The sequence below is a fragment of the Petaurus breviceps genome, unplaced genomic scaffold, assembly GCF_028583685.1.
Source record: "Petaurus breviceps papuanus isolate PSGF00001 unplaced genomic scaffold, PetGlider_PUasm1.0 91041, whole genome shotgun sequence".
NCBI lineage: Eukaryota > Metazoa > Chordata > Mammalia > Diprotodontia > Petauridae > Petaurus > Petaurus breviceps.
In genome coordinates this window covers 34,325,551-34,349,034 of record NW_027187400.1, presented here as the reverse complement: position 1 = coordinate 34,349,034, position 23,484 = coordinate 34,325,551, and the positions used below count along the sequence as shown (strand labels likewise).

Below are 23,484 nucleotides of genomic sequence, written 5' to 3'. Positions count from 1 at the left end.
CACACAAAACTTGCAAATGTGTGCAAGGACGAACATATGCATAAGCCACTTTTGTAGACCCAGACATGCATGTGAATTCCCGCGCTGAGAGGCGAGCAGAAGTCTGTATGCACATTCAGATCTCAATGCACAGACCCTGGCATGCCTACATGCGTGCAAACACACTCAAATCAAGAAGGCACACTCATACACGGATTCTTGCAGAGAGACGTGTACACACGCACACACACACACACACTCATTCTTAAAGCGCCCTCGGAAGTTTCCCAAGACTTAGGAGAACACGGACGGGGGGGAGGGGTGTGGGGGGAGAACCTAAGCCGAGTTGGAGAGGTGAAGGGGGCCCACGAAACGACCAATCAGGGCGCCTCCTAATTCCGGGGGAGGGGCGCGCGGGGCAGAGACCGCCCTGAGAGAGCAGGGCCCAAGCTAGAGCGCGCGGTGCGTACGACCCAGGTCTGGGGCTGCGGACCTTGCCCCAGGAGGTGGCCCGGCGGACTCCGCCATCACGTGGCCTCGTCGCTACCTGGCCCGGCAGGTAAGCCGGGGGGCGGGGCGGTGACGTAAGCCCCGGGCCTTCGGACCTCGGCCAGGCCTTAGACTGCCTCCCCCCAGCAGTTGGGGCGGACAGCGCCCCCTCCCCGGCCAAGCCAGGTGAGCCCCGCCCCGCCCGGCCGCCAGGTAGGCAGGTGCGGCCGCGCCGGCTCCGCCCCCTCCTCTCTGCCTCCGGGCCCGCCTGACCCCGGCTCGGCGGACCCCCGGCAGCCGGGCCAGCCGCGTCCGGCCGGCCTGGAGCGCGCCCCTGGCCCGGGCGCCAGCCGCTCCCGCAGCCCTCGGACAGCCCCAGCCCCGCGATCCCGGGCGGGCGGACAGGAAGTGGGAGGGGAGAGCAGAGAGGGGGAGGGGGGAAGGGGAGGGGAGCGCTGGGCGGCGGTGCCCCGGACGGGACCGGACGGGACGCCGCTGGAGCCGCTCGGCGCTGGACGCTCCGCTTCCCCGGGGTGCGCTGGGGCGCAGGTGAGAGAGCGGCGCGGCGGCGGGGCTGGCACGGCGCAGCCGCCCGGCACTGCTGCCGAAGCTCGCTTTCCTTAACTTTTTTGCCCCCGCACGTTTTAGGAGAGGGGCGCTGCGGCTGCGGGGCGCGCTCCGGTCGGGGATGGGGACCCCAGAGCTGGCGCGTGGGGGCACGGGCAGGAGGGCGGGAACCCACGGGAAGGAAGCAGCGGGACCAGGGGGATGGCAGCCACTTTGGCTGCCTTTTGACCCTCCTCCCCAGGAATGCGCCTTGGTCCTGGCCGGCCCATAGGTGCCTCCTCCAGGAGCGACCCGGCTTTGGATTCGGGGGCCGGCATCCCCTCCTCGCCTCTGGCAGCCCTTCCCTTCCCTTCGGCCACTCGGTTCTTTTTCTGGTGGCTGGAGGGGGTGGGCGGAGATGAGACTTCTGGAAGGACTTCCTACTCGGCTGGGCTGAGTCTCCCGGGAGGGGCACTTGAGAGTTAATCTGTTACCTAACTGAGCTGAAAGGCTTGGAGAGACCTCCTGCCCCCTGGCAACGGGCGGAGACGGGGAGCTGGACTTGCTGACCTGCAGCTGGGCTAGTCCGAGGCTTGGGGAGGGGGGAACCCTATCCCGCCACCCTGCCCGGGCCAAGCACTCCATACTTTCCCATGCAAATTGTGACCCTTTCCGTGTCGTTCCCCGTTTGCCAACGCTTCACATTCATTATCCAGTGAAGCAGATACTATCATTAGTCTTCCCCTTTTTTTATAGGTTAGGAAAATGAGGCCCAGAGCCATTTAGTGGTTTTCTAATCTAAATCACAGTTTTTTGGGTGAGCTCCAGAATCAAACGAGTTTTGGCCTTCAGAGCCCTTCCTAACCTGGCCTCTTCCTGATTTTCCAGTCATCTTTATTTCCCCTTGGGGTCCAGCTGCAATAACAGGGTCCTTCTCCCCAGCCTGGAATGGTTCACCCTCCTCACCTCTGCCTCTTGGCTTCCTTCTTGATAGATCTTGATCCCACCTTCTAACTGAAGGCCTTTCTCTTTCTGGATAGATCTCAGTAGGTACCCAGTTATTTACCTGCTCCTCCCGCCTCCTCCCTCCCTATCAGCTCCTTGAGGGAAGGGATTATTTATATTTTTGCCTTTCTTTGTAATCCCACAGATTAGGGAAATTCCTGACACATTTTTGTTGTTCATTCGTTTCAGTCACGTCTGACTCTTTGTGACCCCATTTAGGGTTTTCTTGGCAAAGATACTGGAGTGGTTTGCAGTTTCCTTCTCCAGCTCAGACAAACAGGGTTAAATGACTTGCTCAGGATCACACAGCTATTAAGTGTCTGAGGCTGGATTTGAACTCTGATGAAGTCCTGACTCCAGGCCCATTGTATCCCCTAGCCTACCTCTTTGATTTCTTTGGTAATGAAGAACTCTTACTACTTGTTAGAATTCTAAGAGACTGCCTGGAGCTTGGGGAGATCTGGGGACTTGTCTAATAAACATTTACAAACCTTATCTAATTTGATCTTCTTACTGGCCCTTTGAGGTGGCTGGCGTTCTCCATCCTCCTTAGTAGAAAACGAAACTCAGAGGGAGTATGACTAGCCTGCAGTCCCCCACCTATTGACTCCTTACAGGTGGAATTCAGACTCAGATCTTTCTGAATGAAGTCCCACATTCTGTCCAGTGGGGCCACCCAGCCCCTCTCCTTCCCTCTCTCTTCCATGCTGGCCAAGCCACAAAAAGGCCTCCCAATTCTCTCAGCCTCTGGTCAGCATTCCCTTTTCAAATCCTTAAGGGTCCAAGGACTTGAGAATCCAAGATTATGTGATGGAGAGTCAGTCTTCCCAGCAGCCTGCAGTGTGGACCTAACCACTGTGGAGGTGAGAGTTCATCTGAACTCTGGCCATTTCTATTTCTAGCTGACTGTCAGAGACTAGCCTTATAACTTACATCTTTATCTCCTTCCTATAAGAAATGCTTTGTGTGGTGGTGATAATACATTGCCTTGTGTCTGTAATGCCTGCTGCTAGGGGATCTCTGGGGGTTGGGTGCCTTTCTGTTCACAACTAGAGAGCAAGTCAGGGAATGCTATCATTTTCCCCACCCTTTCCAGGGAGATGGGAAGGGGGAATTGTGGGTCCAGTGCAGTGCCTCTGAAACTGTGGGTCTCAACCCCGTATGGGGTTGTGAAAAATTTGGCAGCAGTAAAAGGTTTCTGAACGCACAACTATCAAAAATTAGTTAAAAATCAAACATATAATGAATCTGAAGTGTTTGTGGCATGGTTTACCAGAATTCCATCCCACAACTTTACTGCACATGCCCTCAGGCCATGCAATGCCAACAAACTGGCCAAATGTGAAAAGGGGTCACGACTGGAAAAAGTTTAAGAAGCCCTGGTCTGGTGGAAAGAACACAGGACTTTGTACTGGATCCTAGACCCAGCTCTTTCACCAACCAGCAAAGCGACCTCTAGAAAGTCACTTAGGCCTCAGTTTCCTTATATCTGCGAAATGGGGACAACAGCTGTTTCATGGAGTGCAGGGAAAATCAAATGAGATAACCCATGTGGAAATATTTTTAAAAGTCAGAAGCACTTAAACACATGTAAGATGACGGGCATCAGTATTATTTCCATTCAACTTTTGGGGAAATGTCGGGGTCCTAGACTTGCTGACTGCCCAGGTCCTCAATCGCTGGTACAGGCCCAACTGGCTGAATAGAGTTCAGAAAGTGTCACCAAGGACGTGGATGTCCAGAATGATGACAGATTTTGTGTCTGGGCCATGCAGCAGGTGATTAATGGAACTGGGGATGTTTAGCATAGACAAGACTGTTAGGTGGAACAGGATAGCTTTCTTTAAGAATTTGAAGAGCTGTAAGGTTGAGTTACTAGGGTGGGATGAACAGCATTGGGTAGAAGTTAGATTAAGGCAGATTGAGACTCCACATAAGGAAAACCTTCCTTCTGATGAGAGTTGTCTATAAATGGAACGAGCCATCTTGGGACATAGGGAGTTCCCCATCACTGGATGACTCCTTGTCAGGGGTCAGTAAGACAAGAATTTATTTGACACTTGGTATACACCATGCCCCATGCTAGACCCTGGGGGTAAAAATACAAAGAATGAGGTGGTCATGCTCTTAAGGATCTTATGTTCTAATGGGAGACAAGTTCATGCATGTTTTTAGGGTGTTCTTGTCCCTGTATGGATTGGACCAGATGGCCTTGACAGTCCCTTCCAACTGTGACCTCATGACTTAGAATCATCACTGTGCAGATAGAGTGCTGGGTCTGGAGTGAGGAAGACCTGAGTTCAGATCCAGCCTCAGACACTTACTAGCTGTGTGACCCTGGGCAGGTCACTTAACCTCTTTGCTTCGGCTTCCTTATCTGTAAAATGGGGATCATGGCAGCACCTACCTTCCAGGGATGTTGTGAGGATCAAATGAGGTCATATTTGTAAAGCACTTAGCATTTAGTAGGTGCTTAATAAATGCATATTCCTTTCTCTTTCTTTTTGTACAATTTTTCCACTGACATTGAGCTGTTGATATGAGCCCTACAACATCTTTTCCTTATAGCAACCCTGAGGTACCAGGGCAATATAATGGTCCCCATTTGGCAGATGGTGATAATGAGAGTCGGTGATTTGCCCAGGGTCACTGGGACTTGAAGTCCCTTCTTTATGGGTCTTTAGATGCAGCATTGTTTCCACAAGAAAAGCCACCCAGGAACAAACAGGCCTCCAGAAATACCCGCTCTGTATCACCCAGAGATCTTGGTTGACCATCACAGGCTCTTTCTCCTTCCCAAACAAACAGCCTTTGCAGGCACAGCCTGACAGGCCCGTCTCTCCTAACCCCCAGCTCTCCAGGCTGACCCTGGCTCTCCCTGCTTTTTATCTGCTGTTTACAGTGGGGCTCAGAGGAGGAAAGCCTGGTGCCCTCCTGCCGATCATTGGCAGCAGCTGCTGCCTCTGTCCCACCACAGGTCACTCACCTTGGCTCTGACTGTAAGTTACTGTGGGGTTGGGAGTCAGGAAGGGGCTTTTGTGGTCATCTAGCCCTCCCCAACCCTTGTTTTACTAAACTTAGCTATATGTTGACTCGAACCTCACTGGGGTTGTTGTTGGGGAAAAAAAAGCTGGAAAGAACCCATGCTTTCACATCAGAGATCCTCTCTGTGATATTTACTATATGGGTAACCCTGGGCATGTCACCTCCCCTTCCAGAGGCCTCAGTTTCCTCATCTGTAAAATGGGGTGTATGTGGGTTAGATGGCCTCTGAGGTCCCTTGGAACTCTAGGCCTGGAGTTTATGTTGTGATACCATTCTTTGTTCTAGAAACCTGAATTCTTCCTGTAAGCAGATGCCTTCTTGTTGGTCATGATTACAAAGTATTTCAAGAGCCTGTGATTTATTCAGTGCTCCCTGTTCCACCAATGGAACAGCCTTTGAGAGGGGACTCGGCCCCTCTGTGGCCAACCTGGAGATGAGGCTCTCAGAATTTGGGTAGACTGACCCTCAGGCGGCAGGTGGCATCCAGCCCTTGTTGGCTGTCTGGCTTTGTGGCCCTAATTGGAGCTGTTGGTCTCTTTCTGCAGCCTTCTGGACCCTGGGCAGAGTCACCTCTGTGACCCAGAGGGACATCAGAGAAGGACCTTGGGGATGGTGCAGGGGGTGACTATCCTCTATTAGTTTGTGGCAGAGGAGAGGAAACCGAGGCAGACTGGGGCTCACTCCTTCTCATTCTAGCCTGTAGTGCGGCAGGGGATTCAGAGGAGGGGTAGGTAGCATCAAGTGGCCTGACATTCTACAGAGGAATGTGCCAAAGGAAAGTCCCTAAGACACAGAGAAACAGCCTGAAAGAGGAGGGATTAGGAGAGCTGCCTGAGAGAGGGGTATGGATGCCGAGGGAAATCACCAACCAACCTCTGCGTTGCTGTTTTTGAGAAGATAAGAAAAGGCAAATAACAGAATGAATACAAAGCGTGCCGTGATCCTGTAAAAATCGGGTCAGGAGTACAGAAACTCAGAATAAACTCTGTCTGTTGCTTGTCCTTCACTTTTGAAGAGGACCATGACATCAGAGAGGTGATGCCGTGACATCTAAGTGAATTGGATGTAAGTGAGACCGGGCTGTGCAAAGTCTCCAGCCTCACTTTTGCCCCTGGAGCCACCTGGGTCCAATGTCAATATATAGATCAGGACAACCAGAGATGGCCCTCAGGGAAAGCCAAGGACAGCAAAGGTAGTGAGGAAGGGGAGAGGGGAATGAAAGGATTAGCTCTTTAGTGGGAAAGGAGGAGGTTATAGAAGGGAGAAAACTGTTGCTGTGGGTGGAAAGGACTGGAGGATGGACCTTGGTTACATCCATAGCATCTTCTCAGAAAGAATTGTAAACCCCTGGAGGGCAGGGACCATTTGATTTTGTCTTCTAACAGTGCCTGGTCTATGGTAGGTGCTTAATAAATGCTTGTTTGATGGATAAAACACAGAGAGAAGGCAGAGCTGCCCAGTCGTGATTTTGCTTTAGTTTTCTCGGCCATAAAGAATCCACGTTGGACTAGTAAAGCTCAGAACAAAATTAGGGAGTTGATACAACCCCCCCAAAAAGTAATTTAAAGAGATAGAGGGCACCTGGCTTCCCTGGACCAATTCAAGTCACCTGGCCCAGGTGAATGCCCTCTTCATGTACTGAAAGAATGAGTGGATATGGTTCTTGAATCACTATTGGAGATATTTGAAAGGTAGTAAAGAATAGGAGAGATAATTCAGGCCTTGTAAAGGGCAACCATTATCCCAATTTTCAAAAACTTCAAAAGAAAAGCATCTATAAACTAGGCCAGGGAGCTTGGTTTGAACTCCTCAGACAATTCCAGAACTTGGGGGTGTGGCGCTGCCCCATGAACGTCTGGGAGAGGAAGGGATGGACACAGAGAGCCAGCGTAGGGCTCCTAATGGAACACAGGTCATACTGGACAAACCAGATTCCCTGTTTTTTGCCCAGGTTACCCAGCTCTGTTCACCTAGATTTCTAGCAGTGTTCTTTAAATAAAATATCTCTGGGGCGGCTAGATGGCACAGTGAATAGAGCACCGGCCCTGGAGTCAGGAGGAGACCTGAGTTCAAATCTGGCCTCAGACACTTAACACTAGCCATGTGACCTTGGGCAAGTCACTTAACCCCAATTTCCCTGCCCTCCCCCTTCCAAAAAAAAAAAAGGAAATAAATAAAATATCTCATGCTAACCTCCTGGAAAATATGGAGAGAGGTAACCTAGACAACAGTTCATAGATTTCACTCCTAGCTGGTGGAATGACCGGACCCAAAGAGTAATCATTGATGATGGATACATGTCAGTTGGGAAGGAGGTCTATGGTGAAGTGCCCTGGGGATCTGTGCTCAGCCCTGATTTGTCTAATGTGATTATCAGTTACTTGGATAAAAGTAAAGGATCACAGGTCTGCATGCTGAAAGAGATTTCAAAGGCCAAATAGTTCAGCTCCTCGTTTTCCAGATTTGGAAGTTTAAGGTCCAGGGAGGTCACACATGTTGTAAATACTAGACCTGGGATTTGAACCCAGTACCATATTTTGGGGAGGACATTGGTAATCTAGAAAATGTTTATGGAGGTGTACAGTCAGGTTGGTGAAGGGTCTGGACTGTATGCCATATAAGGGAAGGAACTGGCCATATTTGCCTATCAAGGGGGATATAATAGCTGGGTTCAAGCATTTGAAGAACTGTCATGGTGGAACCGTGTTGGCCCCAGAGAGCAAAACCAGGAGCATGGAGGGAAAAATTAAAAGAGGCAGATATTGGCTTGGTGTCAGGGAAGACTTCCCAACACTTAGATCTTTCTCAGAGTGCAATGGGCTGCCCAAGGAGAGAGTCATTCCCTTTCACTGTAGATCTAAAAAATGATGGCTGCTTGTGCAATGTATGTTGGGAGAACTTTTCAGTTTGGGTTGGGATCATCATAGCTAAACCGTATACTCTGCTGGTCTTGGAGTCAGCAAGATGGTTCAAATCTTCCTCAGACACTAGTCAAGTGACCTAACATCTTCCTGCCTTCAGATAAAATGGCTGTAATAGTAGCACCACCCTACCTTACGGGGACCAAATGACGTAATACTTTGCAAACCTTAAGATACTATAAAAATGTTAGCGATTGTTATTGGCAGCTGGTGTCAACAGTCAGTCACGATGCCCGGCATCATGAAGACCCGAGTTCAAATTCAGCTTCAGTCACCTACTAGCTGTGTGACCCTGGACAAGATGGTAGCCTCAGTTTGCCTCGGTTTCCTCATCTGTAAAATGGGAGTGATAATAAAACACACACCTCCCAGGTTGTTGTAAGGATCAGATGAGGTCATTGTAAAACACTTGGCACGGCGCCTAATGTATCATAGGTGCCATATAAATGTTTCTTAATTATTATAGACTGCTGATGAAATTCTGCGATTCTTTGTTCCCTGGAGGATTGTTTAGTCCTCTTTTATTTATGAAGGAGGCACAGTTTTGGGGGCATGTGCCCCAAATTAATTTTCCTTGACTCAGTACAATGTGCTAGGATTTGAATCAGTGAACCCAACTTCAAATCCTGGCTAGGTTAGATCTTTCCGGTCTGTGTGACCTTAGCCAAATCACATATTTTCTCTGGTCCTCAGTTTCCTTGTCTGGAAAATGAAAGGGTTGGATGATGTGATCCCTAAGTTACCTTTCCGACTCTGGGGACTCTTTACTTGTATTTAGCCTGAGTTGGCAAAATGCAATGGAGTCACAAAAAAAATGTGACCCTAGGAGTGTTTGAGGGCCTGGAGTGGGGGGCAGAGAGCCAAGGTGGAAAGGCTAAAGGAAGGAGTTTGAAAGAATCATCGAGTTATAAAAAGGGATTAAGGATTACAGTCAGTTCCTGGGGATTGAATAGGGAGCCCCCTAAATAGAACAGGGTGGGGGAGTTAGGTGTGGGGTGCAGATGCTGGTGAATCAGGGGAATTGTTTCATCAGTGAACAAATTTATTATTAAGGGTCTCCTACTGTGTGCCAGGTACTGTGGGCACAAAGCTAAAAATTAGCAGATCCTTCCCTCAGGGAGCTTACTGTGGATAGAAGGAGACAACACATGCCTGTAGAAGTGTATAGAAAATAAAGGCAAGGGAGCTTTGGGGACTGATGCACACAGCTGGCCTTTGGCCATTTGAGCCTTTCAGGCACCCAGGATGTGGGAACTACAGATCGCTCCATTTTATAGATGCGAAAACCTGAGGCAAAGAGTTAAAGGGCTTAACTATGGTCGACCACAGGAGACTGGAGGGAAAAGGGATCTTAGAACCTTCTCATTTTCCAGGAATGAGGCCCGGAGAGGTTAGGTGATTCGTCCAGGGGAGGGAAGTGATTTTCCCAAGGTCACGTGGCACACTGACTAGAACCCAGGACTCTCCTGACTCCTCACCTGTCTCCTTCCACGTCACCACACACCCACTGGAGAAGTTTTCATTGTGCTTTTTAAAAAGCAGGTTTGTACGGGAATGGAAATATTTGTGCTCACTTTCCCTGGCAAAGTTTTGGCTGCACACTCTTGGGATCACAGACTTTAGAGGTCTCTTTGTCTGCCCATCCCTTTTTATCACATATGAGACAGCTGAAGCCCAAAGAGGTTCCAGCTTGTGAGGAGGGGACAGGACTGGGATTCATACCCGTGTCCCTCATTTACGGGGAGACACAGACTCTCCCATGTTCACCCAGCCTGAGTCCATGGCTATTTCTCTGGCCCCACCCCTCCCTGCCTATTTTATACCTTCTTCCATCTCTGAATCTTTGCACCTGCTGTTTTCTGTGCCTGAGGAGGCCCTCCCTCCTTACCTCTACCTGTCGAGAATCCCTGGTTTTTTCCAAGTTACTTTTCCAAGCTCAGCTCAGGGGCCGCCTTTTACATGAAGCCTTCCTGGATCTCCCAAGCTGTTAAGAACCTGTCCCCCAAAGTTATATCATTTGGATTCAGGGGTTTTTGTGTGTGTGTGTTCATGTTGCCCCCCTCCCACTCAAAATAGAATTTAAGATCATTAAACACAAAGATTTTTCATTTTATGCTTAATCTGCCAGTGGTTAGCACATAGTAGGTCCTTAATAAATATTTAAGTGCCTACTGTGTTCCAGGTGCTGTGCTAATCTCATAATAAATACTTATTTGGGGTGGGGAGAACTGCTCACATGGATTCCCCTAAGGTGGCTTATAGGACCTTGGGGTTATATCCAAGTGTATCCCATGCACCTTCCCCTTGGGACCAGAGCATCCTAGAATGGGGCCCTCATTTACCTCCCTCATCTATGCCAGGTGGGTGGAGCCAGGCAGGTGCTGTGGGACCACTGGCTTACTTCCTGAGGCCAGTGGGGTGTGGCTGGGCTCCAGAGGGTATATAGCCTGGCCCTGCTGGGCCCCACCTCTGGGCAGAGCTGCTTACAGGCCTGGAATGACTGCTCACCAAACAGGTTCCCACTGGGGCATCTCTGACCCCAGAACAAATGTAGGCCGCCTTAGGGAGGGGCATGGAAACCTGAACAGCCCCAGAAGACCTCACCAGGGCCCAGGAGAGAGTTTCTGGGGCCATGGCAAAGGGAGTTCAGGAAGAACATTGGGACCTGGGGCGGAGGCAGGAGGGCCCAATGAAGCCAACCCACATGTGTGGAAGGGGATCTGTAGAGGGATGGGCCAGAAGGGCATGCTGCCCACCAGGAAGTAGGAGGAATGTGCCCAGGTGAAAGGCAGAGTGAGCCAGGAGCCAGGGAAGGAGCCATTTCGTGCTGGGGGAAGCCTTTAGTCAGTTTGTTGTTTGGGGAGGGGAACTGGTGAGTATGGCCAAGCCTGTGCGTGTGATGGAGAGTCAGCAGAGATCTCAGCTGGAATTCCACCCATGACACTTCCTAGCTGAGTGACCCTGGGCAAGCTGTTGAACCCCTGAGCCTCACTTTTCCTTGTGTGTAAAATGGGGCTAATTAAACCTGCAGTACCCACCTCACCAGGGTAGTTTCGAGCAAATGAGAGACTATAGGGAACGTATTTTGCAAACTTTCAATAGGGCCAGGACCTGGACCCATGATTTGTTTGGAACAGGGAGCTCTGGGGTGAGGAAGCTCCATTTCCCAAGGCAGGTCCCTCCTTTTTCTGTCCCTTAATCAGGGTCCTTAACCTGGGGAGTGTGAATTCAATTTAAAAAAAGATTTTCCTAACTTTATTTCCTTGAATTGGTTTTCTTTGTAATTCTCTCCTTTTATATCATGCATTTTAAAACATGATTCTGAGAAGGGTCCATAGGCTTCCCCTAGACGCTGCCTAGAGTGGGTCAGGGCACAGAAAAGGTGAAGGACTCAGGGACGTAGAGTCTGTGAGACTCGACTGGAGGATCAGGAAGTTAGGGGACTTACCCAGGGACACACACACACACACAGCCATTATTATGACCCTGGTGAGACCCAGCCCTCATCTGTTGTGAGAGTTGAATAAGATAAGGTGTGTAAAGCAAACGCAGCCTCAAAGGGTGTGGGGGGGGTGTGTGTATGTGTGCATACACACAGAGAGGGCTGGGACTGGCTGGAGTCAGGAAGACTCATCTTCCTGAGTTTAAATCTGGCCTCAGACACTTATTAGCTGTGTGACCCTGGGCAAGTCAAACACACACATGTGCATGCATGTAGATATACATGTATATATACACGTGTCTACTGTATACACACCACACAATACAGCATACACGTGAATATATGTATGTGTGTACTTTGCATGTCTATACACAGATGTGTGTGTATATTTACATGTGTGTGCATGTATTTACCTATAATAATTGAGTGTGTATATGTGCATGTGTTTTTATACACACACACACACACACGTGTGGGGGGGGCAGAGAGTCCAGTGATGGGTGGAGTTTGGCCTGAGCCTGGGGGGCTGTGAGGAAGCTGGGGCAGGGAGACTTTGCACTACCCTGATTTGTCTTTGCCTTATTATTGCTTCCTAATGATATAGGATGCGTTTGTAGCCTCATCACAAAGACATAACTGAAGCCTCAGTATTTATTCTGTAAATATTTGTGGGTATACAGGATGTCCTGCTGCCTTTTAGGTTCTAGCAGCACATTCACACAGGAGCTGTAGTCACCTAAAAGGCACAGACCTGGGCCCATCTATTAGCATGTAATTAGTGATCCAGGATAATAGTACTTAATATTCTGTAAATATTTGTGGGTATACAGGATGTCCTGATGCCTTTTAGGTCCTAGCACCACATTGACACAGAAGTTGTAGTAGCCTAAAAGGCACAGACCTGGGCCCGTCTATTAGCATGTAATTAGTGATCCAGGATAATAGTACTTAGATGACACCGGGGTAAACTCAGAACTAGCCAGCCCTTATGGGCCACATTTGTTATGGCCGCCTGTCGCTGGGAATTCTGTGATTATTCTTGTAACTCGTCCGGGTTGCAGGAAGATGTCTCCAGCCCTATGGGACAGCATCGTCCGCCTCCCTCTGGGATCCTGCCAAAACAGCCTTCTCTCTGCTCCTGGCACCCACCTCCACTGGTCATCCACCATGCCTGGAATGCATCCCCCCTTCCCCTCTCTTCCTTCTAGATGGAGTCCAACCTCCTCTTAGTCCTCGCAGACTGTGCCAGTGACCCAAGCAGGGCGATTTTGCCACCCCCAGAAATTAGAAACATATGTGAACTAGCTTCTACCACTGAGGTAGTGGGTTGGGGGGATGAGAGGCAACTAACTTAGGTGGCTGAGGGCAAGACGCCTAACCTTTCCCAGCTTCTGTAAAATGGGTGTATTCATAGCTCCCCCCACTTGGGGTTATTGCCAACAATCAAACGAGATGATAGTAAGGCACGTAAAACACGGTATAAGTATTGATGCTGAGGATGAAGAAGAGAGCCTGGGTCCTAGTGTAGGGAACTCCCAGGTGCAGAAACTCCCTCCGCCTATGCTGAGCATCACCTTCCTAGCAGCTTAAGGCCCGGAGAGGTTCATTGACAAGGGTCACACAGACAGTACGTGTCCAAGGCAGGGCTTGACCCCAGGTCTTCCTGTATCCAAGGATGGTTCCTCATCTTCTGTGTTACTCTGCCTTTCATATCACCATCATTACCATCACAAGTATCAATGTCATTTATTGTTATTTCATTAAGATCACTGAATTTGGGGGCAGGAGAGACCTGGGTTTGAGTATGAACTCTGCCACTTTCTGGACGTGTGACATTGGGCTATATTTGTGACTTTTTTCTTGTTTTGAAATGAAGGTAAGCCCCTTACAGGTAGGAATTATTTCTTTTCTTTAACTTTTAGAAAAAATCCTTTCATGCCCAGCACCTGGCACCTTGTAGTCCCAAAGTGAGTGAGTGTTGAAATGAGTGTCAGTTTTACCTTCTCTGAAATGGGGATAATCAGAGTTTTGCTATTACATCAGGGGGTTGTTGCAGGAAAGGAGTTAAGAAGGTTTGAGACATTTTCACCTGGAAGAGGGAGCACAGAGATCATTAAATCTGGAAGAAACTGAGGCCTGCAAGAAGGAAGAGGGTCCTGTAGCCCAGTCCGAGTCTGGGTGTTTCTGGCCCGGTTTTGGCCTCTGAACAGAGAGATGTGTGTGTGCAGCAGCAACTTGGAGCCTGGGGCTTCTTGGGAAATAACAGGCATGAATGAATGGTGGACACTGTCTCCCGATACCCAAGGTCTGTCCTGGCCAGCATCTGCCATCAGACAGGGGAAGGCCTCAGAGACCATTCATAGACCTAATTAGCACAGGGGGGAAAGCCTGGCCATGGAGGCTCCAGGATTCAAGAGACTTCTCTCCCATTGTCACTTCCTTGGGAGGGGGAATAGTTTCATCTTTGGTTTCTGTATCCTCAGTGGAGCACCCTGGAGACATTTAATTAGCTCTCAGCATAGTGCTGTAACTACCTTGTATACAGGCAGCAATTAATAAATGCTTGCTGGAGGATTGATTGGACTCAACCTGAATGTGAATCCTGGGTTTTTGCTGCTTATTGTCTATGTCAGACAATCCACATTCAGTTATATTCAAGTTGAGTCTTTCTAATGGCAGTAACGGTCTTTACCACTTCTGTGCCTTTGCCTCAGTCAGTCCCCCCTGCCCAGTATGCCCTCTCTTCTCATCTGAGCCTCATAGAACCACTCTCTTTCTTGGAGGATCTGCTCAAGCACCACCTTCTACATAAATCTGCTAGTGCCCTCCCTCCCAAACTCTCCGGTTTTGACTTTGTATTTATTCACTCTGTACTTACTTACTGGCAAATCAACAAGCATTTATTGACCCCCTACTGTATGCCAAGCCCTGACTCTGCTTGTTTCACATAGGAAGCAAGCTCTCCAATTAAAGAGATTGATGATATTGTCCCCCCAAGTAGAATGAGGGCTTCTTGAGGGCTTCCCTCTTAGACCCTAACACAGGATCCGAACAGGAGCTGAAGAGCTGTGAAGAAGACTCTGTTTACTTAATTTACAGATTACTGGTCTCTCAGGGTTGTTATGAGGAAAGCACCTTAACCTGGTGGGTGGGGCAGATGGGGTTAGGGATGGCCAGTGGTCAGTCTTATTCTACAGATCTGAGTCCCAGGAAGGGGGTGCTTAGAGTCAGTGATTCCTGTCCCCGGAGGCTGGAGAAGCAGCCACCCTTTCTCAGAGTTGGAGGAGGGGGTGGTCTTCCATCTCGGGCCTCCTGGCTTGGCTTATTAGACTCATTGGTCCCCGAGGTTCCTCCCAAAGCTGAAATGCTGAGATTTGGCCAGGATAGTTTGGTCTTTGTTTTTTTTTTTGTTGTTTTTTTGGAAGGGGAAAAGGCAGTGCAATTGGGGTTAAGTGACTTGCCCAAGGTCACACAGCTAGTGTATCAAGTGTCTGAGGTCAAATTTGAACTCAGGTCCTTCTGACTTCAAGGCCGGTGCTCTATTTACTGCACCACCTAGCTGCCCCTGGCCAAGGTGGTTTGTGAAATAATTAGGAGCAGATGCCAGGGCTACTACCTCCCAGCGGCCATCATCTCATTTGAATGGAAAGTAAATAGACTAAGCTTTTACCCCACAACTGATCTCCTCCATCTTACAGATGGGGAAATCAAGTCCCAGAGATTAATTCTGAGATAAAAGTTGGTCTGTTAGTCCCACTATTCACCAGTGTCTTCCTTTACCAGGCACCGAGGACAGGAAGTTGTATATCCCTGGAATTTGTTTTTGAAGCATACAGTAAGTGCCCAATGTATGTTTGTTGAGTGATTCAAATAGCTCCTGTCCTCTAGGAGGGAGGAGAAACATCTTATACAGAGATAAGTCGAAGTGGATAGAATGCCAGACCTGAAGTTAAGGTCAAATCCAGCCTCAGACACTAAACTAGCTGTATGACCCTGGACAAGTCACTTCACCTCTGATTCAGTTTCCTCTGCTAAAAATAAGGATAATAATAGCACCTACCACCTAGGGTTGTTTCAAGAACCAAATGAGGTATTTATAGAACACTTAGCATCATGACTGGCACATATAAATGCTGTTATTATACATGTATCATCAATACATGTATATGCTTATTAGTATTATATAATAAAATGCTGATGTGTAGAATACATGTAAATTTAGTTAAACGAGCATAAATTACTGTGTGTGATAATATTAATATGTATATATGTACACATACATACACATATCATTTCAGTGTGGAGGCAGTCCTTTGGGGAGGAGGGGCATCGCACCTGAGTTTGAGCCTTGATGGAAAGTATAGCTGGACAGGGGGAGATGGGAGTGGGCATCTGGCCTGGAGGCAGGAGATGAGCTGGGTTTGGGGAGCGCAGGAGATGAGCTGGGTTTGGGGAGCGCAGGAGATGAGCTGAGTTTGGGGAGTACAGGAGAGGCCGTGGCCCTTGCTGACTGCATCCTTCCTTCACAGTAAATCCCCTTGGATCCAGTGCTTTCACTTTCCACCTGGGGTTGTCAGCCTGAATCTCCCCCTGAGCCAGCCTGCCGTGGGAGGCAGGTGAAGACAGATGCAGCCTCGGCCTTTCTGGGAAGCCAGGGCGTGGTTCCTGTAAGGCGGGGGTGCCAGGGATGGGTGACTCCTCGCAGATGGGTTTCAGTGGTCCCGGCAGCCCCGTGGGAGGACGGGGTTCCCCTGGGCAGGCTGAGTCACAGAGGGAGGAGAGATGGTCTCTTATCAGTGTGTGACCCTTGGCCCTCTTGCTGGGGCTGAGGATGACCCATCCCAGGGAAGTCTCAGAGTCTTCTCTTCCTTCTGAAGGCTTCATTTAGCTCATTGACTAGGTGAAGCCAGAGAATGGTCAGAATTATGGAAGGGGAGACAGGTGGATCAGTGGGAAGATCTATGGTTCTGGGTTCAGATCTCAGCTCTGCCTCTGTTCCCTTCACTGCTGGGCGGTATTAGGCTCTGATGAGTCTCACTTGCCTCCTCTGTCAAACTAGCTTTTTAAATTGGACGATCTGTCAGGACCTTTCCAGCTCTGACTTCTCTCCACACGTGGCTGGTGAGTGACCTGCCCACCCGTCCTCTGCTGGGAAGGGCTGTTGTTTGTCCTTGGTTCTTGAAGAGGAACCGTGACATCAGGGAGGCAGGCAGTGCCGTGACATGCAAGGGAATTGGACTTAAGTAACAAAAAGATTAGGCGTGACCCGTCCTTAGAGAGCTCCCCATTGAGTCAGGATGGTAGAAGGGGCGAGGGATTGGGAATCAGGAGATCTGGTTCCATGCCCCTGAGTCACTGTCTGACCTCTGCTATAGCCTCTCACCGTGGGCTTCTCTGACGCTCCTCTAAGCCCCACTGGTCTGAGATTATGAGACCAGACCCTGGTGGGTCTGGTGCTCGCTCTATATACCGCATTGGAAGCAGGGTGAGAGGTTTGGTGCTAGTGAGGTGGGTGTGGAGAGTGGTGAAATGGTGTGGGACTGGAGGACTCCAGCTTGCAGAGTAGCCTGGTCTAAATCTGTTAGACTGGAAGCTTCTTGAGGGACTCCACTCCTCCCCCAAGCCTCAGTTAGGGCCCCCAGCCACACTGTCCCGAATGTGTTCTTACTCCCTTTGGTACCATGCTCAGTACTCCCTCCTGTTCACCCACAGCCATAGCCCAGCAGGGACTGTCTTTATTCATTATGTCCCTAGTTCATAGGTATCACAGTGACTGGCACATAGTAGGCTCTTAATAAATGTTGATTGGATTGGTCATAGGGGCAGGAATAGGGAGGTCTGAGACCTTTTCCTCTGGGGCAGGGACTTGGGGGAGTGGGGCTTGCTAGAAAAGGCCTGAATAGCCACTACCTTTAGGGGAGAAGTGGGTAAGGAGGAGGAGAACATGGGGAAAGGAAATTTCGTACATAGGAGAAAAAACAGAACTAAGAAGAGGGACCCTGATTAGACCAAGGACAAAATGAACAGAGAGGGTCCTGATGGCACTTGGTCTTCAGTTAAATTCAACAAACAGTTATTAAGCTCTCCCTTTGTCCCATCTGTATCTGTAGGACACAGAAGGAAAACAGCCCTGCCCTCAAGGAGTTTACATTCTGGAGGGTGGGTCTATGCTGCCAGTGTCTGGATAAGTAAAGACTGAGCGCCTGGATTATCATCCCTAAAGGGAGAGACTCCAGCAGGAGGCTGGGGGAAGGGAATAGAGGAAAGACCTCCCCTAGAAGGTGGTGCCTGAGCTGTGCTTTGAAGAGAGGGAGCCAGGGATTCTGGGGGCATTCTAGGAGAAAAGAAGACATCCCTGCAGGTACCTGAGTGTCTCCCAGTGTGGGCCCCTCGCATCCTTAGGTACCCTTCCCCTGCCTTGCTGGAAGATGTGCCCAGGAAGGTGGGGCATTCTTTTGGAATTTACAGGGATCAGAGCAGAGCTTGGATGGTCTAACTGATGACGCCCCCCCCCCCCCCCTGCTCTGGCCAGGATCTCTCCACTTGATTTTCTAATCATGTGTGCTCTTCTTAGATAGACAAAAAAAATGCTGGATTTGGGATAATCAGAGGACCTCTTACTGCCCGGGAGACCTTGGACAAGTCACTTCACCCTGGACCTCAGTTTAGTCAGAAGTCAAATGAGGGAGGTGGGCTCGATGATCCGCTCTGCAGCCACCATTGGCCTTTGGGGTCTCGTGCCTCGGTTATTACCCTTGGTTATTACCCTTGTGAGATGGTGGCATTCAGTGACCTGTAGCCACCCAGCCAGGGAGACAGTGATTGCTTCTTTGGATCCTTGTTTTCATTGATGGAAGGACCTCCCAGAGAGCAAACTCCTTCCACTGCTGTGCAAGTTAGACTCAGGATTGCCTGGGCCATTAAAGGGTCAGTGACTTGTCTAGGGTCACGCAGTCCCGGTGTGTCAGAGAGAGGATTCAAATCCAAATTTTCTTCACTCTGAGATAAGCTCTTTCTGCTTTGTTACCACTTTGATAATAATAATAAGAGGAAAATCATGATTTAGACCAGGAAAGAACCCTAGAGTCCTCATTTTTACAAAAGCAGAAACTGGGAGAATGAAGCAAAGTGACTGTCTCAGGGCCCTACGGCTTGGAGGTGTCTTTGTATGTAATCAGTACTCTGTCCGCCACCCTGCATTGCCTTCCCTTGAGAAGGTCTGTATTTAAGATTGGTGGCAGTGTGTAGCTGGGGCGCCTTGGCAGCGTTTTTCTGTCATTTTTTGGCCATGTCTGATTCTTCATGACCCCACTTGGGGTTTTCTTAGCAGAGATACTAGTGTGATTTGCCATTTCCTTCTCCAGCTCATTTTACAGATGAGGAAACTGAGGCAGACAGGGGGAAGTGACTTGCCCAGGGTCACACAGCTAGGAAGAGTCTGAGGCCAGATTTGAACTCGGGTCTTCCTGACTCCAGGTCTGGTGCTCTGTGCACTGTGCCACCTAGCTGATACCATTATCCTTCCCTGGATGATATTGGGCAAATTAGTTCCTCTCGCTGGGCCCCAGTGTTGTCATCTTTAAAATGCGGGGATTGAGCCACGTGGCTGTGAAGGTCCCTTCCATGTGTGATGCTGTGGTCCCTTTCATATCTGCCCCCCTCCACAATAGATAACTTAGTACATGAAGTGAGTTGGGCTCTTCCTCCTGATACAGTGTTCTTGGGCCCCATCCCTCAGGTTCCCCAGCCCAGTTTTTTTCCAGAGAAGTTAATTAAGGGAAGTGTGCCACCATCTATGCCCAGCTTGGCTTTACCTCTGACCTGGCATCAGCTGGAATTCTTCTGTTCCTCCCCCTTCGGGGAGGGTTGCCCAGTAATTATGTCATTATATTAATGATGTTTAATAATGGTGCTGTGATCATAGCCCTCTGTGTGTTGTTGGATAGCTGGGGAGAGCCCCAAGATAAGGGAAAGGAGGGACGTGGAGGTGGGAGGGATGGCCTGGGCTGCATGCCCTCAGAGGCGCTCCCCCGGATCCTGATGCCCCCCTTGGTGGTGTTGCCCCGGCTAAGATGGCCTTGTGTTTCCATCTCACGTGTTGTCTCTTTCATGCCACCAGGACCCACCCCACCGGAAGCACCATGTCTCAGAGGTATTCAGACGGGTCGTTGGATGAGAAGTCCAAGCTGTTGGAATATCGTTTGCACTCCGAGCTGCGCCTGGATGAGGATGGCAACCCCGTTCCCGGGCTCCCCAGATCCCGGAGCTCTCTGAGGTCGATGGAGGCAGAGCGCCCAGCGGGTGATCCTCACCCCGTCATCCTGAGCACGGAGAGCCCCGCCGCTCTCAAGGTGGGCACCCAGCAGCTGATCCCCAAGAGCCTGGCCGTGTCCACCAAGGCAAAGACACCCACCCGCCACCAGAGCTTTGCACTGTCCATGCTGAGCAAGGACCATGCCCAGCAGAGCCTCAAGAGGATGTCTGTCCCCAGCTTCTCCTGGGATGACCTGGACATGGATGTGACCTCGGAAGGGATGCTGAAACGGAACCTCCGGAACCAGTCCTACCGCGCGGCCATGAAGGGGTTCCGGAGCCCCGCCGAGGCCAAGCCCGTAGCCACCCTTAAGCCTCTGGCTGAGGAGTCAGCCCAGGGGCGAGCGCGAAGCCCTGCCAGGAACAAGGTAAGGAGCGTGGGGAGACAGCCAGCCCTGGGTGGGCTGAGACATCCCCTAACCGGCCCGACTCTGCCCACACTTTCAGGACGCTGGCCTCTAATGGGTCTGAGGACTGATTAATAATGAGAACGCTAACCACAATAGCCATGATAATTAAGATAGTGCTCTGCAGAGTTGCCCCCACGTTGTGTGTTATCTCCTTCGATCCCCTATTAAATAGGTTCTAGCATTCTCCCTATTTTACAGATGGGAAAACAGAGGCAGAGAGGCCAGCAAGAGTGATTCTGATAACAGCTAACGATTTCAGGGCACTTTTAAGGTTTGCAGATGCACTTTCTGTGTGTTATTCCTTATAATTGCCCTGGGAGATGGGCGCTGTTATTCTCCCCACTTTTCTGGTTAGGAAACAGAGGCAGAGATCAGCTAAGGGACTCGCTCAAGGCCACACAACCAGGAAATGTCTATGGCTGGATTCAAACTTGGATCTCCTTGACTCCAAATCCAGCTGTCTGCTGGGCCACCCAGCTTCCTCTGGAAGCCAAAGAGCTTATGCCTCCCTCCTTTATACATTCTTTGTATCGTCAGGCTTGGTGGCTGTTCTCTTCCCCCCACAGACCTTGGCACCTACTGTCCTCCATACCTAGGATGCCCTCCCTCTTCAGGTCCCCCTTCAGAATCCCCGGCTTTCTTCAGAGGCCTCTCCTCCTCCTCCCTCCAGGTGGTCATCTCTGTCATCTGCCTCTCTCTCTCACCTGTCTCTCTGTCTCTCTTCATTTCCCACCTGTCTTCCATCTCTCTCTGATTGATTCTGTCTTCCCTTCTCCTCTCTCTCTCTCTCTCTCTGTCTCTCTCTCTCTCACTCTCACTCTCACTCTCTCTCCCTGTCTCTCCTCTCCCTTGCTCTCTCTTCTCTGTTTCTCTTCTCTCCCCCTTTCTCCTCTCTCTTTTTTCCCTCTCTGTCTCTCCCCCCCCACTCCCTCTTCTCTCTCCCTTTCTCTCTTCTCTTTTTCTCTCTCTTTGTCTCTCTCCCTCTTTCTTTCTCTCTCTTTCTTCTCTCTCTTCTCTCTCCCTCTCTCTGTGTATCTCTTCCTTTCTCTGTCTCTCTCTCCCCTACCACACACACACACAAGTGAGGGAGCTGGACATCATCCGTCATGTCAAACTCAAATAGAAACATGAGTCTCGTGACTTAGAAAACCACAAATTAACATTATCAATTTTCATTGTATTTTTATTTATTAACTATTTCCCATTTACTTTGTAATCTGGTTTGGGTCACTCTTTGCCAGCGTTTGGCGCCTCTGGACCCACTGACCATGAGGGTATCTCCTGGCTCTCCATCTCTCTTATTCAATGTATTTCTTCATCGTGCTATGAATTCCTAGTAAGTGGCAAAACCAAATGACTCATATTTTAATTCAGTTCAGCATTTATTAAGCACCTGCTGTGTCTGTGCTAGTTTCTGGAAAATAAGAAGACTCAGTGAGCAGGGGAGGGTCCTTCATCGCAGAAGGTGGGGTGCATTATACAGCTAGGTGATAGCCAGTCAGTCCTCAAGCATGTCCTGGGCACAGCCAGGGTGCTAGGCGCTGTGTCAGGGACTAGTGATTCAAAGAACCCCCCAAAATAGGGCCTGCCCTCAAGGAAGATTTAATTCTATTAGGGGCAAACAACATGTTCACCCAAAATGTATGTATGTGTGTGTGTCTGTATACATATAGAGATGTGTGTATGCACACACACAGATGTGGTGATTACAGGGTCATTAGAGAGGGGCAGGGGTGCCAGTAGCCAGTAGAGGGATGGAGGTGGTCTCCAAGGAAGTGAAGGATTCTTCCAGGAGGCTGGGGGTGGGGAGAGAACCTGTTCCAGGCAGGGGGATGGGCCACGCTTGCCAGTTAGAAGGCTCCAGGTAACAGTTTTCCTGGCTAGGTGAGACTCATTTAGCATTACTCATTAATTGCATAGACATGGGTTCTTAGTTCCTAGAAAGACTAATTTTCTTTTTCCTCTCAGGGCCCTGGTGATGATGTAAATGAGCTAATTAGGAAACCCTGTTTTATTTGAGAAGGCAAAGGATTATGGAGCATAAAGTCAGAGTTAGGGGGAGGAAGGAGGGGGCAGCCAGACCAGTGCTGGCTTCTCCCAGGCCGCCATGTTGAGTCACTTTCACTCTGCATCAGTTTCCTCTCTGAAGAGGCCCAGCCCCCCTCCATGCGGGTACCATCCAGCTGAGATTATCGCCACTTCATCCTGCGGTGTCTTGTGTGAACACAGGTCCTTGTGTGTTGTCTCTTCGTTATACTGGAAGCTTCTTAAGAGTGGGGTCTGGTTTTTATTTCTTTTGTATTCTGAACTCCTTGATGGTAAAGATTATTTTTAACTTTGTGTCCCCAGAGCTTAAATACATAGTAGGTGTTTAACAAATAAATAAAGAAATAAATTTAATTTAATAAATGCTAATTGATTGACTGATTGAATTAGATTCAGGAGTCTCAGGATTCCTGAGAAAATATTATGTGCATCTTGATGTGTATTATATATATGTAGTTTTTTTCTTTTTCCTTTTTTCCCCTTCATTTTTTTCTTTCCTGACCTGCAGCTTTGTACAACACACATATCTATACATACATACATACATACATAGAATACACATGTAAATACACATATGGCATTTTCCCAGGAATCTTGCCCATCTGGTAAAGTCACAGGAATCAGAAGATTTTAAGACCTGAGAGGTGATCTAATCTGGTCAGTTAGTCAGTCAACCAGCATTTATTAAGCACCTACTATGTGCTTAAGCCCTGGGAATACCAAAAAAAGTTTACAACTTTTAAGTAGGAGATGCTGCTAAGGGAAAACCTTGTAACAATGTGCACCCACCCATCAGGTGCCTGCTCTGCCACTTAGACCCCAAGAAATTCCTGGGACAATGAGAGAGAGAGTGATTTGTCCAAGGTCACATGACCAATATGTGTCAGAAGCCAGACTTGAACCCGTGTCTTCCTGACTGCCAAGTTGCCTCCCTTCATAAATACGTTATATATTGGAGTTGATTTATAAACTGACATGTAGTTCAGCTCTCTTGTTTTACAGCTGAGAAAACTGAAGTCCTAGTAATCAGTCACCAATATTTATTAAGCACCTACTATGTGCTTGCCTCTGTATTAGGTGTAGGGGAGGCAAATACAAGAATGCGTGGAGATTACTTTCTAATGGGAAAGATAAATACATGTATGTGCTGAATAAATGCCAGGTAGTTAACATGCTAGATTGTTGCTATCTTTCTCGAAGAGGACAAGGACATCAGGAAGGCCATTTGGGAGTGTTGGGGGTGGCTCAGTAAAGGCTTAGTGAAGGTAATCAAAGATGGGGCTTAGAC

At 49.3% G+C, this 23,484-nt stretch overlaps 1 protein-coding gene across 4 annotated transcripts in view; it reads left to right on the top strand.

Annotated features, from left to right (window-relative positions):
• Positions 1-401: 401 nt before the first annotated feature.
• Positions 402-23,484, top strand: part of ARHGEF16 (Rho guanine nucleotide exchange factor 16) — a 71,503-nt gene continuing 48,420 nt past the window's right edge. The window contains exons 1-4 of one of the 4 annotated variants that reach the window (XM_069079596.1): positions 931-1,017; positions 15,211-15,262; positions 15,957-16,094; positions 19,547-20,108. In XM_069079596.1, coding sequence (XP_068935697.1) covers positions 16,054-16,094; positions 19,547-20,108 — 603 coding nt within the window. In that variant the 5' untranslated portion in view covers positions 931-1,017; positions 15,211-15,262; positions 15,957-16,053. Of the gene's footprint in view, positions 655-891; positions 1,018-15,210; positions 15,263-15,956; positions 16,095-19,546; positions 20,109-23,484 lie in introns of those variants that run through there. The other 3 variants (XM_069079597.1, XM_069079599.1, XM_069079598.1) reach the window with 3 other exon arrangements.